Source organism: Diorhabda sublineata, chromosome 8, assembly GCF_026230105.1.
Source record: "Diorhabda sublineata isolate icDioSubl1.1 chromosome 8, icDioSubl1.1, whole genome shotgun sequence".
In the NCBI taxonomy this organism is placed as follows: Eukaryota; Metazoa; Arthropoda; class Insecta; order Coleoptera; family Chrysomelidae; genus Diorhabda; species Diorhabda sublineata.
The window spans coordinates 6,221,455-6,239,984 of record NC_079481.1 but is presented as its reverse complement, the minus strand read 5'-3'; the positions used below and the strand labels follow the sequence as shown (position 1 = coordinate 6,239,984).

Below are 18,530 nucleotides of genomic sequence, written 5' to 3'. Positions count from 1 at the left end.
AAAATATTATTTCGGGTTAAGTATTTTTGTATGAAATCACATTTGTAACAATATTATAACATTTTACGTATTTCTATTCGTTGTGGAATTAATGAACACTGTCTCTTACGTTCTCAATTTATTAGCACACTATATAATACACTTAACTTGTAATAATTTACTTATAAATAATAATTTCCACGATTACTTTCACTAATTAGCTTTTTTTACTACGACTATTTATTTAAAATTACAACTAACTGAGTTTGAACACCTCAATAGAATTCTAAAAAGTTCTAGAAAAAAAAAGAACTAAATAAATGAACTTTTCTGGAAATTATTTAGAATAAATACCGTAAATGAACTGCAAGCTACTTAAAAAAAATTATATAGAAATAAACATCAAACGAGTTTTATTGAAAAATGTGAAAGACGCCGCGTGAATTCGCTGAATTTTTAAAATTCCATTTTGCGAAGTTGTTTGTAACAATATGATGTTTCGTGTTTAATTTTTCCACAAGGTATGGTGAATTTTAAGTTCTATACGTTTGAAGACGCCACGTTGTTTAGTATTTGTTTGGCAGACGACTCCAGTAATGTTGGAGAAAATCCACAAAATCCAGTACTGGATGATCGTCGACTGAAAGTGCGCGAGTAGGCATAGACATGAGAAAGCTGTGCGCAAGATGAATTCCGTGTTTGCTCAAAATGAAACAACAACAGCTTCGTGAAGAAGTTTCCATCAAGTTTTTGGTAAGTTTTATAATAATGGATTAAGCGTGGGTCCATCACTTCACATCCGAAACAAAATAACAATCAAAACAATGGACTGAAAATGGAGAAACGGATCCAAAGAAGACAAAAATCGTTCCATCTGTAGGTAAGGTCATAACGTCGGTTTTTCGGGATACGCGTGGGACAATTTTCATTAAAATCTTGTAAAAATCAACTGCGAGTATTTTGTGAACTTATGTCAACGTTTGAGCGAAGAAATCGAGTAAAATCGGCCCTATTCGGCTAAGGAAAAGTGTTGTTACATCAAGACAATGCACCAGCTCCCACATCCGGTATCTAAATGGCCAAAATTAATCAATTAAACTTTAAATTGATACCTCGTGCACCCTATTCGCCAGATTCAATCCCCCTTGGACTATTCTGCTCGCAGATTTGAAAAAATCGCTCACTGGTCACAAAGATTTTTCAATAATGAAGAGGTGATGCGGCAGTTCATGAACTTGACGATACTTGTTATAAAAAAGGTATTGAACATCGTGGGGAAAAGCTAAAAAGAGATTACGATGAAAAATAAATATGTTTCCAAAATTTTGAGTTTATTTTTTTGGCCAGATACTTCTGGAACTATCCACGTAAGTAGAACTACTTCTTACAAATCCAAATCAAAATCGGAATCAGACGTAAAACCAATTTGTCACAATAAGAGGCTTTACTGCATTTTCTCAGTTTTCAGGCTTTTTTTCTGGCAGTTTTCATCGAGTTTAGTTCGCAACCACCATCATTAGACGATTTACTGCTTTTATCAATTTTTGAAATTCTTCCTTATGAAAGGAAACACAAAAAATACAGTTTTTTCTTCACAGAACCTCGACGAAACTCTATATTCTTTGAATCCAAGTCAAAAAATTGTTTTTTAACCACTTGTAGTATATTCAAAGAATGTACTCGTGGTAGTCTTTCTTTTTTTTTTTCGACATTCTATTCGAAATTTCGGTTTTCTTCAGAAAATACCTTGACTGAAAAGAAATTGAACCTTCCATGTGGTCAAAAGAACAAACAATCGTCGCACAAGAAGAATTATTTAATGATGTTCTTAGAAGTAGAGGGCGTCCATCGACATGCTGGTTCCATAATATGAAGAGGGTAGTTACCAATTGGATAACAGTTGCTATTGCTAAAGGCCTATGTCCAAAAGTAGATGATACTGAATGTTTGATAACGACAACGATGATGTTGATGACGATGATGACGACAAATAGTGTAGTCATAAAGTGTCACTTGTTCCACGAATGATTTTCAGCAACTCTATTAGTGAAAAAAAATCACTTTATGCACTTGTTGCATACATTATTTTTTCTACAGCACTCTACAGAGATATATGGTCAGGCAGAGATTGGCTATATGGTAAAGGCAAGAAGATTGAGTTGGTAAGGGCGTATTGCCAGTAAAACAGATGGGTGAAAAGAGCCTTAACAAGTGTAGGAGGTGCAAAAAGAAGAAGAGAGCGTCCACGTAGAAAATTTCTAGCCCTAAGCGAAACGAGCTGGAGAAAAGAGACTCAAAGTCAAGAACCTATAAGGCCTACTGATTAATCAAGTCAGTTCATGAGATTTGTTGTCAAAATTAGAGGTGACTTGTTATTTCTTTTTTATAGAGGTGGACGAATGTCACTTCGTGAAATAAAATTAACGTTCTTTCCATTCTAACCATAAACAACCGCCTTAAGCGCTAAAAAATCTGTTGAAATACAAGTTATTTTGAAGATAAGGCGTAGAAAAAAAATTATTCCACCTCCAGATATTGTGTATTATCTGCGTAAACCGTCTATAAACTAGATAGTTTGAGTTCCATATATTAAATTGGATTTTATAGCTGGAATTTCCGTAGAATTTGTTGATTTCTCTTCTTATAAACTTGAAATGTAATGACATTTTCGGACTCCAATATTGGTCGCCGGAAAATCGAAGATAAATGGAAGCGGCTATTTTCCGGACGATATAAGGTGTCACTGTTTGGTGCGATTCATTTAACGGTCGGTTGATTGGTTTTTATTTTTATTAAGAAACTTCAATAGGAAAAATATATTTAGAGCTAACAAAAAAAGTTTTTACTTCACTTATTGTTATATAAAAATTAGAAATATTAACAATTTAGTTTACAGAGTGTTCTGAACATAAGCTTCTTTTTTTCATTTTTTTTATTTATCTTCACATAATAACAAAAACCGAAGAAATATGAGACGAAATTGGTTAAAATATCCAAAATAAAATGTACTAATATCTATATCAATTTTCATTCCGATTGAGGTACCCAAAAACGTCGATTTCGAAATTTATTTTTGATCTGGGGGCATAAGAAGAAATCATCTGGTGCTAAATAAGGACTGTACGGTGGATGACTCGTCAATTCGATGTTTGGACTGCTTTTTGTTTGAACTGATGTGTGAGAGCTAATCTTCCGATTGGTTTCCCTGATTTTTTCGATTTTTTCTGAAAAGTCATAGGAAATAATCGCGGGAAAATAGTCGATGAATGTTCCAAGTATCTGTAAATAGTACGTTCACACCATTATGTGTCAAATGTCAAACTTCTTCATGACAATGTCAGAAACTAATTATACGGGTGTGTGTGTTTTATGAACATTAACCTTATTTTTATTGCTTTCGCGCAAGTGATATTGCTTGAGGCGATAAACGATCCGATCATTAAATATTTCTTTTATGATTTTCATGTTATTATACGTCAACTTTCAAAGTATTTTGTGTACCGGTGAAATTTTCATATTCACTTGTTTGTCGTACTTTGTTTTGAAGCGTCACAGGCAGAAATCCTCATTAAAATCAAAAACTTTTCAACCGACTGCTGCTTTGTATCGTCTGCTTTATATTCGTTTCCATTTTCTCTTTCTTGACGTGCAATCACGCGTTTAATTTATTTCTCGAGAAAATTAAGTGAAAAAAAAACGAGTGTATGAATTATATTTACGTCAAAACATTATTTTATGAGATTTAGAGAGTTTGGTAATTTACTGGTTGCTTCTGTGAGACTTGCATATCGTTTCTTGTTACTTTAATACAGGGGTGGTCTCAAAAATAATGCCGGTTTTTATATTAGATCAGGATGGAAGACTTTAAAAATCATAAAAAGTGAATAAAAATAATAGTACGATGAAACCTATCGAAAATGGAGGTAAATATAATAAAAAATGGAAGGAAAAATAATTTACGAGCGATCTGATGTCGAAAGCGTAAATTTTTGAGGGTTTATTTCGATTTCAGGCAAAATTACAGGATCTAAAACTTTATGTACGCTTGCACAAATGATTTGAAAAAAATTTGCCTTTTCTGAGAAAATTTACCATTATGATGGTAATATTTTTCATACCATCATAAACTAGAGATTTGAACGAATAAAAAACTCGTCCACTTTAAAAAAAATCTGATATTTTGACGGGAAATTTTTCGATTGTAAATTAGAGCTTATTTCAAAATAACGTAGAAAAATAAATCAAATAAATTACAGTGTAAATGGGACATAAAAAGGTAACTTTTCACAAAATTTCGTGTAAAAAAAATGTTTTATATAAATGATAAAAATAAAAACCAAAAACTTGTAGATTTTTTCATTACCTACAACTTTGCTATTTGACTTGGTTCCAAAAGACTTGATGTGACATTTTTCACCCTTGAAAACTCACACCCTTCCCCTTAGCGACCTCAGTTTCCTTCCATTTTTTTTTATTCTCCTCTTTTCTTTGATGGGTTTCATCCTATTATCATTTTTGATTATAAAAATTATTGACGCCGGTCTTTATTTAAAAATTCCTTCGAGTCAATTTGAACATATCATAACTGGTCTATAATTCTTAGATCCTTGAAATACTTTTTTGAAAATGTTCTTTTTACTGTAATTTCTTCCGGTTTTAGGCTTTAGACACTAATTTAACATTTTCTGGAGTAATCACCGTCAGGATCATCTTCTAATGACTCTCGTCCCCGAAAACAACTTTTTTTGTTTTCAATTGTTTAAAATGATGTACAAAACTCAACGTAAACAGCCTCCATACTGTTATTAATTATTATTATTTAGAATCCTTCTTTAGTCTAGTTAACAAGTCCTTTTTGGATCAAAACATTTTCGGTGGTTCGTAAAAATATGGTTGAGGTGTCGATTCGTAATAGCATGTACAAAGTTTTTGAAAAAATTGAAGATACGCTCACAAAAATTACATAAATAAACAATTAACTAAAAAGAGGGGGTTCGGTTTTCTGTTTATATCTCAAAAATTGTTATTAACAATTTACGTCAGCGACAAATTATAAAGTTAAATAAATCATTGAAATATTTTTTTATAATACTAGTATCTATTCGTATTTCATCCAAAAAAGCCTGTTTAAATAATATTTTTCGATGAAAAGTCCGAAGGGGGCGAGGCTTTCAATGAAATTTTCTCCGCTTTCCGAATCTTTTTGCAGATACAGAGTATCTCAAATAGTTTTTGAGATATAAGCAAGACACCAAACCCCCTTTTTTTAGTTAATTGTTTATATCTTTTATAGTTTCTGCATCTTCGATTTTTGTTGACTGGACTATCTTTCAATCAAAAATTATCTTTTATCAAAATCGAAGTTTTATTATTTAAAACCGACAATAAAATTTCCCGAAGAACCCCGTAGATTTATCTACCAGCTTAAATAGAAATGAAAAAACTGAAAGGAAGTAAATAATTGTTATTTGTTAATTATCATTATAGTTATAAACATTATTCATGCATTGTAGGGACCCCCTCCACAACAATTTTACCTCATCATGATTTTTTTCCCTATTTTCACCGTAGAACATAAGAAAGAAAATCCAGAAATATATTAAGGTGAGTCCACATCAGACATAATTTCTACGTCATAAAGATGATCATTACTATCATCCAGGTAGAAAATATTGTCTACGCCCTTAAGCCGGTCCTGTCTACATGTATTGAAATTCTAAAATTCGGCAAAATCACTCGCGGCGTCTTTGACTTACTTTTATAAACCACGGACTACATTTGATATTTGTTTTATATACATTTTTATTATAGCAAGTGGTTTATTTACATTGAATCTTTGGAATAATTTCTAGGAAGCTTTATTTATTTGTTTTATATTTTCGAAAACTCTTAGAATTCTTTTGGGATATATAAAGAGTTTATGTAGCGCAGTTTAGTCAGTTTACAATAAATAGTCGTAGTAAACGAAACGAAATAATCGAAGAATTATCAAAGTTAGTTAAGTGATAAGTGAATTTTTATAAGTTAGTGTAGTGTATAGTAATATATACGTAAAATATCGCAATATTCAGTATATGGTTTCAGCACATTCATTTTTCTTTACGTACAAATTTTCCATCCAATAACGTCTTCTTTGTTCAACCTTCTTTTTGGTTATGAATGAAATTCTAATTCAGCTATTACACAAAAAGAAGTACAAAACTGCCGTATAGCTTGCGTGACAAAAATTTTTGCGTAGGAAATATATATACTTGACATAGACTTAGATATAGACCTTGCTTTAGAGCTAATGACTCAAGCCAGTGCTGATTTGTTACCAGCAAAATCCAGATGGAGATATCAACACGAGTATCAACTTTTTATGTAATGGCGAGATCTTAAAAAAGTTTGAACTGTAAGTGATTATATTCTAGTTTATTTTGCCGAAAAAATCCAAGAATACGAAATCTTCCACGTTGTGGAATCGGTTTCCAATGCCAAAGAATTGTTTACCTATAAAAGAAAATGCTGAATCTTATTGAAAGAAGTGTAATGTTTTGTAATTCTACATTTAAAATGACTCAAACAAGAGCAAACAAAACAAATAAACAAGCGTGGATATTATATTGTTTTCTTTCAAGTATAAACTATTTCGTTAACCCCTTGGGTACGAAAGAGCACTCCTTCTCAACATGTTATTTCACTACAGATTAATTAACTCGAATATACGATGTCTGTCTCAGAACAGACAATTAATTACCTTTGTAAGAACCGATGTGTTAATTAGTTCGTCTTGATGAAACAATGTATAACAAAAGATGTTTGTATAGTTTTGTTCATTCCAAACAATCCAAAATTCTTTAGATTGTGTGCAAAATTTCTATAAAAGTATTTGATAAAAATCTAGTTTTCTACATTCGAATATTTTCAGCAAAAGTAAAAGATTAACAAATTACATCAAGCAAATACGAAACAGTTTCAGGTCCAGTCAAGTTTAAAAGGCTGGAAGTAGTTTATACCACAGAAGATGCCTTCCAAATTAGTACCACGTCATCAGCGCCGATTTTATAGGAAAGCGGCCAGCCTGTTTGACATGTTTCTTCAGACGACTTTCTTCATATTAATTCACTTGCAATGACTAGTCATTTTATAACAAATAACGATTATAATATTTTGACGATTCCGTCAAAAAAATTTAAATTGCTCCATATTAAACGTTAATTTGATTATTCGGGTTAAATCCTTTACGAACGCAAAAAAAAATTCACGTCGAGCTACCCCGTATCGTAATTTGGAAATTTTTAAAATGCTATTTGAAAAATTGAAGGAATAATCTTCACAACAAAACCGATTACTACACGACATGCTGCTGTAGCTTGGCGGGCGAAACTCAATCGGCGCTGGTGACGTAAGCAAGAGGTTGGCGCGTTTCAATAGGAAGTGAGAACGCAGTAAAAATATTTCACTTTTGGTAATTTATATCAGCGCTATTACAAGTGCTAGAGACGTGCAGTAAATTGCAAAATTGCAGTTTCGACGGTGGAAAATTCATGTCCATCCAGAGACTTTTCGATGTCCGACCTAAAATGTGATTAGTGGGAATGATGGGCGTGTAAATGGTTGCCAATTTTATAGGTTCCATTCCAAGATAGGTTTGTAATTTGCATAGGAAAATGTCTAGGCTCTTAAGACCATAAAATGTATTACAAAAGTTAGGTTAGGTTAGGTTAAGAAATTATTTAATTAATCAACTATTGGCGCTTGGAACCAAACATTACGTTCAATAATTACGTTCAGTTCTTCTTCTTATTGTCTCCAGTGAAAAAAAAAAGACAAGGAACTAACGTTAGAAACGGTTTTTCACTCTTTTGGACTAATTAAAAGCAGCCAGCAGAGTATATAATGATACAAAATGGTGCATGATCATTTTTACATCAGTAACCGTTCCTATGACCGTTTCATCTAATGTTTTTAAAAATTTAAAGTTAATATGAGGAAGCTAGCAATAACTAGCATACGACTATGATAAACTTTTATCTTGTATACATTTTCGAAAACAACATTCTTCTTATCTACAACTAATCGCCATAATCGTTAGATTTATCTCTGGTTTACCCCGAGATTATCAGGGATATTATGGTCAGTGTACCTGTTTAATTTGTAGGATAATTCGGATGTGATCCTTTTTGTAATAATGGGAATTTGGGATGACTCGATTCTACCCGACTACTTTACAATAATGTACATGGATCTTTGGGATAAACTGTGCATTTTCATATTAACCATAGTTAAATTAAAATTTGATAATAAAATGAATAAAACATTCGGATAAACCGTAACTAGTATATTGTACAAATAAAAAAAATTACACACGTAGTTTGTACCAAATTTATACATTGATTCTCCAGCTTGTCGAAGAAGACGCTGATCCGTTGAGGAAGCTTGTGACCTCTGCTCGGACTTTAGCAGTGATTTTGAAGCGTTTGGCACCTAGTTGTTTCTGTAGCTTGTGAAATACGTGATAATCACCGGGGATTACGTCCTGAAAGGTGCATTCTAGTCTACCCAAATTTTCTTATCACTCCCTTTGTTTGACAAGCGACGTGGCGTCGACTTTTGTCGAGAAGAAGCACGCCTTTTTCCGTCAGTCATCTGTCAATGTTTGACAATATCTATATGAGTTTGTTGTTGACCCAGGTTATCTGAAATCAATGAGAAGTATCCGCTTTAGATAGCAAAAGACAACCGCAGTAACCTTTCCAGTCGATTTTGTTTGTTTGAATTCCTCTGGTAAACCACTAATAAAACATACACATGACAGTATAGTTCAGCAACTTTTCCTTGTTGCCTAACCCTTGACATTGTTGAAAAACCTTGCTAGCACAGTCCAATGCGTTACTCCTTGCATAATTCATTGGGAACCCCAGAGGTTTTTAACAAGAATTGATGGCTCTGATGTGAAGAAGAAGAAGAAGGTTATAAAAATGAGGGATGTAGCATAGTGGCATTGAAGAAGTTTCTGAGTTTCTAGCCTCCCTCCGTTTCTGATCTTCCGGAACCTGTGGTCCGTGTATAATCCAGAACCGAGCCTCTTTGGGGCGCCTAATGCGTTCAGCGATCTCCTGGGGCAAAATCAGAATAACGTCTCTGAAGCGGTAGTTCATTTGAACATATTCCGAATATGTTGGTTCAGAATCTGCTCTGAACGTGCATTCCTCTATGAACGTTCAGTTTGACATCCAAACTAGCTGGGAGATTGAACTATATATAATATTCACTTCATATAATAATCAAGATTCATTCTTAATATTTATAGGTACAAAATCAACTCCTACGGTTTTTTATTACACAAAGTTTAGAGGTTAATTTATGGTAAATATCACAAAAATGGCAAGTAGATCGAACGCGCACGCATCGAATTAAAAATATTTACCCGAGAGTACACTGAATATATTCAGAACACGTTCAGAATTAGTTGTCTGTGTACCGCGAACACAGAATTTTAAATCTTGAACGTGCTTCAAACTGCGCATGAATCTGTTGACAAAACATGTTCAGGATCTCCATCGCGAACAAAGCTAATATTACGACAGCTGTCAAATTTATATACGTGTAGTTTGGAGGTTAGGGTTAATTGAAAATCGTATAGATTCAATACTAGAAACGCCATCTATGAATACTGAAGCATACATAATATTACAACAAATTTTTGAATCGTTATATCTCAGAAACGGTGGATTTTAGAAAAATAAGTATTTGGACATTTTTTATGGATAATTATCTGATCTGATTATGGATTTAAGAATAATCCCATTAATTTTAAGATGGATGCGAATTTCTTTAACTCTTCTTAAACCATAGAAATCCGTAGAGAAATAGTTTTATGATTTTAGACAAAATGGAGCCTCTCAATCAAAAGATCTGAATTGAAAATTGATACGAAACATACTTTGATTAACGTCACTCACAAATAAATTTATCGACGTGTTTTTATTATGTTTTAGGACATTTTTATTGATCATAAATAATATGAAAGGCCCGCATGTAATATTCCATTCGATTACAGAAAACGTTCGACATATATTCAAAACGATTTCGTTCGAAATTTTATTGTTTCACATATTTCGAGACTGTATAAAGGTACCTATATGAATTTGATTCGTTTTTAATGACCAGTTTTACGAGTTTTCTGAAAAATAATTTTCCTAGTACGACTTCTCTATGGTATATTTGTATAAAGGTGATAAAAAACAGAAAGCAGAAAGCTGCTGAAGCCAACTGAATGCGAGCAATCAAAATAAGCCGTATTTACTGTATTTTTAAACTTTCGTGTCGTTTTTTGACTATTTTTTTTTTAATAATGATCGTAATAAAACTAACCCAACATCTTGAATTTTATATTTTTGTTCTCATAACATAAAACCTCGTTGAAACACAAGGTCATGCACAATAACAGAAAAACTTTATATATACGAGGTCTGGCTATTAAATAACGAGACTGGTTACGAAAAATGGATTTTATCATAAAAATTATTCTACATTCGAATGCTTCCATTGATCGAAGCAGTGCTGGAAGTCTTCTTTGGAGAGGACCTTTAGGAGCTTTGCTTTACCGCTTCCATCGACTCAAATCAGATCTTTTTCTAACCTTTCAAGGAAATCTGAGCAGACCCGTTGACGCAAGAGCTTTTGGTCAGGAGCCTTTATCGGCGTTTACACAAATTTGCAAGTGAAATGATTTCGTTGAAATCCTTTTTAGGACTCTTCCCTGTCGAGTTGCTTTCAATGCAGATCTTTCAATTACTCAAAGAAATATAGAAAAAAATTATAGAGATTTGTGAAATGGGAAATGTTTCAAGACGACATCGGAGCTTATGAATTTTGTGATTATTCCGTTCACAGTACATATATTGCTGAAGAAATTGATAAATATAAGAACGTTTTAACCAGTTTCAGTTTTAGGTGTGTACTCGAAGATATAAAAATTTACTAAAGACTTTTGAAAATGAAACAGTAGTCAGAAATCATCTTGGTATCACAACAACCCTGTCTAAGCCTTCAGTTCTAGCTTGGGTGTCTTTCAGCAGCTGGAAGTCTTCTTTGGTGATGGCCTTTAGGAGCTTTGCTATCTTTTGTTTTACCGCTCCCATCGAATTCCTTTCAAAAGCAGATCTTTCTCTAGCCTTTCTAACTTTTCAAGGAAATCTAAGCAGACCCTTTGACGCAAGAGCTTTTGGTCAGGAGACAGATTTTTTCGACTTTTATCATGTGTAATTCCTCGTGTAAAATTTTTCTAACCGTTTCTTCATCGGCGTTTACAGCCTCGGCAATCATCCGGATGCTCATTCGACGATCTGCACGCACAATTTGGTTGATTTTGGTCACTGTCATCTTCAGTAGTATCTCAGCCCTCACGAAAGCGGTTACACCATTCAAAAACACGCGCACGAGATAGAGAATTGTCCCCATAGGCCTCTTCCAACATTTTATAGCACTCAGTCGGTGTTTTTTTTTTTCAACTTAACGAGAAATTTGAGATCAATACGTTGCTCCTGTTTCAAACCCTACCTTCAGCCCTCTTCGAATGACCATTTAGGCTCAATCCAAGGCAGAAGCAATCATCTCAAGGGATAAATGGTACCTGAGCTCTAAACAGGTACCGTGAGCAATGCCTGCGGGAAACCTTGTGCAATTGCAAGGTACCCTGAAGAGCAAGAACCATGACAAATCCTTCTCTACTCCCTAGAACAAATATAGTATCCCCAATCATAAATTTCTACCAATATCGGCTCGGCTCCAACGCGATTAACTGTGACAAATAATTTTTTATTAATTTTATTCCTTTGTATCGAAGGAAACGGAGGTTTCCAGTTGTATATCAACTAGATGGGCCTCTGGAAATTATTCTAATTCGGATATATTCCTTTTTGAATGACTTTTTTCGTTTGTTTCTTTTTACCCTATTCTCATTACAAATTCAAATGTATTTGGATGAGGAATAGAAAGCGAGTTAACCCAATTGAATTAATTGAACGTTTAGGGGAAAAGAAATTATTTTCCGGCTTTCAAAAATAAAATAATCATTCCTTACAAGATTTTTAGCACTGTTTAGAATCATTAGAGAGCGCTTCGTCTTACAATGATAAGATAAGAAATTTTAGCTAGCGAAATCTTACTATTCAAGGGTAAAGTTCTTTATTAATCTATATTTTGTCTTTACTTTGAGATTTCCATCGTAGATGTCGATAAATTATTTCTCATTCTTGGCAACAAACCATTTTTTATTGACGCAGAACATTTTCTATTAGTACCTATATTGTTAAAATGAGACGCAAACAATTCATAGGAACCAAACTGTACCTGAATCAACTGACTGCAATGGAAATTATGTAAGGAATCAGACAGGGGTGTGAGCTTGGAGATGCTGAAAATATAATGGACAGATCATGTGATCAATTTAGATGTTCTATGAAAGATGACGAAGGACGTAGAGATCTGATGAATCGAAAAGAAGAAAACTTCAATGTTTTAACCACATCATCAGAGGTCTAAAGTATGAAATCAGCTCATAATTAAGGGAAAAATTGTAGGAAAAAGATTTATTGGAAGCCTTAGCAAAGAAGTTAAAGAGACTCAGTTTCCTGAGGATGTTTATCTCAATACAGAAAAGAGCAATTTGATTTTTAGGCGATGCAGAGCTTAGAGCATTTAATTCGTCGTCAATTTTCACTTTATTTGAAACTTTTATCAAAAGAGACGTAAAACCAAAACGATTTATCAAAAAAAACATATAAAAAGGTCTATGTAGTAAAAAATTGATTAGTTCAATGTATAAATATAGTTCAACATCCAATTTATGTCATTATATTTTCTTTTACAGTCGCTCCTGTAATTAAAGTACCGAATCAATTACTTGGAGCTCCAGTTGCTACAGACGTTCAACTTGAATGTTACGTCGAAGCCTATCCAAACACAGTCAATTATTGGATTAAAAATAGGGGAGAAATGCTACTAAATGGGTAAATATACATTTTGTTATTGAAAAAATCAAATTAAATGTTCAAACTGACCAACAATCGCTTCTTGATAATAACCTAGACGATTTTGGAATGAATTCGGAGGTTATTTATTAATTTCTTCCGTTACCCTAACTTTTAAATTTGGTCTATTGAAATATACTTTAATATAATAACTTCAAAAAACTTTATATTGCTGAACAGAGAGCTAAAATCCCTTTATCAACAATTCCTTTCTTGTTTAACATGCGGTGCTTATAATTCAGAGGGGTGGTAGAGGGGGATGATGTTTTCATACTTTAAATTGTCAATTTAAAAATAAAAATCGACCTGGTTCACGTTATATATATAAAGGTTTACATGCAGACCATTTAGGTCCATTGTAATTTCTCTCCACTTCGTTAGATCCCTTGCTTTTTCTCTCCAGCTTTGGATTTGTTTCTCTCTTTCTCTCTAAGGTCTTCTTCTATTACTACCCTTCACCATTTTTTGGTCTACCTCATTTCCTCTCACCCTTTGGTATCTTCCATGCAACTTGTTTCAAAAGCCCGTCTTCGTCCATTCGCTCTAAGTGACCTAGACTTTGTAATCTTCTTGTCTTTATAAACGCGCTGATTGGTGCCTCATTGCAAAGTATGGAAATTTCTTGGTTTGATCTTCTAGCTCTGTCTGCTTTCCTCCAAAAATTCTTGGTATTTTTCTCTCCCAGATGTCCAATTTCTGTTTAGTTTTATTCGTCATTATCCAGGTTTCTCCAATTTCTGTTTAGTTATTAGCCAGGTTTCACAGGCGTATCTCAGGGTGGGTCTCAAAATTGTCTTATATATTCGAAGTTTCGTATATCTGGATAACTCTTTCGATGTTAATATCCTTCTAAGGCTGCTACTTTTCGTCAGCTCTTAGTTCGATTTTGTTTTGTGTATATCGCTTCTATTGCTGTTATTAGTTGTTTTGTGGTTTCTTCAAGCTTTCTACTACTACATCATCAGCAGAAACTAATCATTTTTGTTAAAACTGATGCCCTTCGTTTTGATACTGGTTCTTTTAATTACGTCTTCCAAGGCTAGATCAACTAGTACCATTGATAGGAGGTCACCTTGAAAAATAATATTTTGGCTTATTCAAATTTATCGACTGAAAAAAGGCTTATGGAAAGCTGTAGAATAAAATGGATAGACAATTGGTTTTTCAAAATATTCTCCATTAAGATCAATACACATTTGTACGCGATTAAACGTGAATTCGAATCATTTTTTTCATTCTGATTCTTCAAGTGTGAAAAAACGTTGATTTCTAAATTTATTTTTGATCTGCGGGTATAAAAAGAAATCATTGGGTGCTAAATAAGGATTGTATGGTGGATGACCTATCAATTCTATGCCTATTCAAAACCTTTGTTGTTTGAACTAATGTGTGAGAGCTCGCATTGTCGCGTCTTCTGCTGATTTTTTCGGACACATCTGGCAAATAAATGTTGGTGTACAGTTATCCAATCGACACAAGATTATTAAATTATGCGAACAAATTTTTTTGACAGCAAAATTTTCATGGAATATTGAGTGTATGTAATGATGTAGTTGTATTTCTTTTTATCGAAAAGATACTCAAAAAACGTCTAATGACGTTCGGGAAATAATTATTATTAGATATTTCGTTAAACTTTCATCACTTGATCGAAATTTTAGTGTCAATTAAAAAGATCTACTACCCAAAAATAGTGCTTACATTTAAAACATAATTTATGGATGGAATTGAAAATAAATTTTGTACACACAAAAGCTCACGACATAAAAACGAAAGTTCATTTTCTTCCTTAAGAGGAAAAATAAGGTTAGTGGATTTTTCCACTCTCGCGAGGTTCATAAAAGGTTTCCAAGCTCGTTTTTTACTTATACACACTCATATTATTACTTTCAATGAAATATAAGGGATAGTTTTGTATTGAAGATTACCTTACGTTTTTTTTTTGTTTCATCTGGGTTTTCCTTTAGTATATTTATGTATTTTTTCTATAAAATACGAGGTATATCCACAAAGTTAGTTCCGTTTCGAGTACAGATACTGAAAATAGCCCTGCCCGTATAGTAGATACGATTTTTCTTCATACCTCGTTCGAAAGTACTTCTGATCGACAAATATATTTATTGTACAAAAATCTACAACTATTAGACTCATTTTCTATATAGATCCCGAAATTTTGAAGACACTTATCATAGAGTCTCATAATTTATATGAATACTCAAAACTTTTTCTTCCTTCGACTGTTTCATGACTATTATGCGAAAAAATTCGTCAGTACTGGAGGAGTTTGGACCGATTTGAAGATGTAGGTTCGTTCGCCATCCCTTCATCGTTGTTGAAAGGAAAACTACAATAGTTGGGTGGTAAATCTGCAAGTCCTCCACAAGGAATGAGGTACACTATCAAACGCTTTCTTATAATCCACGAAAGCAGTGTGTATATTCTCTGTGCTTGCCGAAGTATCACAGAGTCCATAATAAGTTGTACTTTGCACCCTTGGTGATCTCTTCTACAACCTCGACGTGCCTATAAATTCTGTTGAGTGGAACCCGCTGCTAAAAACGTTGTGATATCTTCTGGGTCCTGGGTCCAAGTGTACGCTCAGGAATTTCTTATACCAGAAGTTTTGGATATTATCAACTCCCGGTGCTGTCCAGTTGTTAGTATTTCTTTCAGTGTGAAATTATCAAACTGCAATGAGGATCAATACTCTTCCAACGTCTGTTTCGATGGTATAAGTTGATTGGTGTTTTTATTGGGCTTATAACTATAAGTTTCCGCCCTAGAGGTCAAACTTAAATTGTATAAAAGTCGTAAGAGCACAATGCAAATTCGGGCATTTGATAAAAAGCTTAGGCATTATACAAAAAAAAAACTGGCAAAACGTAATTCCGAGGTCTTTAGAGAGACTTGATCTTTGAAAGCAGACGAAGAACCTTAAATTTGATCACTTGAAAACCAAGACTTTATTCATTTAGAGATACCTACTTTGTAGTGCCAGTTTTTCGTGTCTACCACTTTTATTATTAAATTTTGAAGATTGAAAGGACCTCGATCGACCTTTTGGAAACTCCAGAGAAACATACGATCGTATTTGAATAGATTTAATCTTCTTGTTCGATGTCTGTGACATTTTTTACTAAAAACACCTATAACTTGATTGTTTATTGTTTTCGATATTAGCACCGCACACGCCTCGTCGTTGTCTTCGTTTCCTGAGTGACCGGGCACTCAAACCAGCTGGATCTTGGAACCACCACTCACCAGATTCTGTAGAACTTTCTTGCACTCCAGCATTAGTGTAAAGCACACCTTTTCAGCCATTATGGCTTGTATGGCAGCTCTACTGTCTAAGCGACATCCACCGCAGAAGCCTGTTCCTCCTGGAGCCGTCAGTGTACCCAGGTGGCTCCATTATTCAATATAGAAGACTTGGAGTCACTATTCCATTGCTCCTGCTCGGTGTTGTGCGCCTCCAAACCATTATTATCAACTGTAGCAGACTAATTTACCGGTGGTGATTTCTTCGATGACTGCGTTAACTCGAGCAGCAGTCCAAGGTTTCTTGATTGGATCGTTTTTCTTTATTTCGCTGTAAAATTGTTGGGATTGTTTGTCGAACGGCACTTTTGCTTCTAAGTGAACCGTTTTGTTTGTTACTTGCTGAAAATAATCGCGATTATCTCACTAACTTTATAACAATCGTATTTTTTGAGGTTATGTTATTAGTGACGTGCAAATGTGAAATTACTAGACTTTATACTGCATACCTGATGAAAAAATCTATTTATAACTGGTTTGATCTTTCATTTCGTTTAGTATTCCGAACAAGAGGAAATTCGAATTGATACATGGAATTTTTCTTAGTGTCGAAACCGGAAACATCAAAGCGAGAAAATAATTTACATGCATTTTCTATATAGTTCGTTTGGAAAATTTAAATAAAAAGTCTCTGATCTTTTTCGGTAGATATTAAAGTTGGAACTTATCGGTGTATACATTGAATGTGAATGAATCATACGAACTACGAGGTGTATACCAAAAATTTTATTCTACATCAGTTACCTCCATCTTTTTCTATAGATTACTAATTTAATTTGAATACACAATTTTGACACAACTCGTATATAATCCAGAGTGGTTTAATATGTAGTTTGCATAGAATTAAACGTTAATCCTTTCTGTACGTTCGTTAGTATAGTTATTATTCACCCCGACATAATGTGGTATCGTTTACTCGCGTTATATATAATACTGAGGCTTTAACAACGCATGCCTATTTTAATATTCCGTTTATGATTCAAATTATCATAGATTAACAAATCCACGTTTGTAAACACTAGAAAATACAAGCGTCAGCTGCTACAAATGGAAATCACTCAAAGTCATTTATTGTGAACCTCAATAATATTCGTGTTTCAATTTCAACCAAGAGAATTGCTGAATATGCAGAAATGTTGACAGTACGTATTAATTATTTTTGACGAATGCAGAACCAATCTCGGAGACTTTCAATCAAAACCAGAAAAATGCAGATTCGTGATCTGTTCTACGTCAGTTGTTTTCATATGAATATTTTTGTCGTTGTGGTTCGTTTTTATTACATGCATGATTAAAACTAAAAATTATATATCTTTTCTGCAATAAATACTCTCGTTTTATTAGAAATAATTTTTAAAAATCGAAAATATCTTGAAATGAATTGGAATATCAACTTTAGTAAGGCAGTTCTCAATACACAAATGTATGCTTGGTTGTCTATAATCAATTTTGTTTTCATTATCTATAAGAGTAACTGAGATAGAAAGAAGCCAAAGGCAATAAACCTACAGGTAGGTGTAAAAGTAGGAATTATTATTTCGAAGAAAAAAGAAGACTTATTTTTTGAGGTTATGAAGTTTTTAACAGAAATTCAATAAAATTTTAATTAAATTAGTTCGTATTATAAGTTTTAATGATATAATAATTATCATGAATAGTTTTATTTTAGCAATATGTGTAACCAATATACCTGATGTATTTCTTTATAATAAACATTTGAACCGTACGTTCCTAGTGTTAAATTTTTAAAAACTGAATTATTAATTTTTTGTTCTATTTACAAATTCTTTAGATATTTTAAAAACAAAATTGATTATTTCATCGCGTGTGGATAGTGTTAGAATCGTGTTTTTAAATCGAAACATTGTGAAAATTCATTAAACTAAACTAAGTCTTTTTCGCCGTTTCCTATATATCATTTCATTTTTCAATTAATTTTGATCTTGATAAAAACACAAAGTAATTTAATTCGTCAGTTTATCTTTTGGATGTGAGCCAACAATGTAATTTTTCTGCTCATAGAGTTATAATTTTTCTAAATAATAAGTTTACTGTGTTTTTTAGATCTAAATATTCGATAAAAGAAGAAAGAAGCGGCTACAAAGTTTTTATGTGGTTAGTGATAAGATCTTTTTCATCTAGCGACAGCGGAACTTACAATTGCGTCTCGACAAACTCTTTAGGAAAAGCAGAAGGAACTTTGAGGTTATATGG

At 33.2% G+C, this 18,530-nt stretch overlaps 1 protein-coding gene across 1 annotated transcript in view; it reads left to right on the top strand.

Moving 5' to 3' along the window:
• LOC130448437 (lachesin) overlaps positions 1-18,530 on the top strand; it is a 267,958-nt gene that overhangs the window by 241,798 nt on the left and 7,630 nt on the right. The window contains exons 6-7 of the mRNA XM_056785822.1: positions 12,839-12,977; positions 18,381-18,529. Coding sequence (XP_056641800.1) covers positions 12,839-12,977; positions 18,381-18,529 — 288 coding nt within the window. The remainder of the gene's footprint in view (positions 1-12,838; positions 12,978-18,380; position 18,530) is intronic.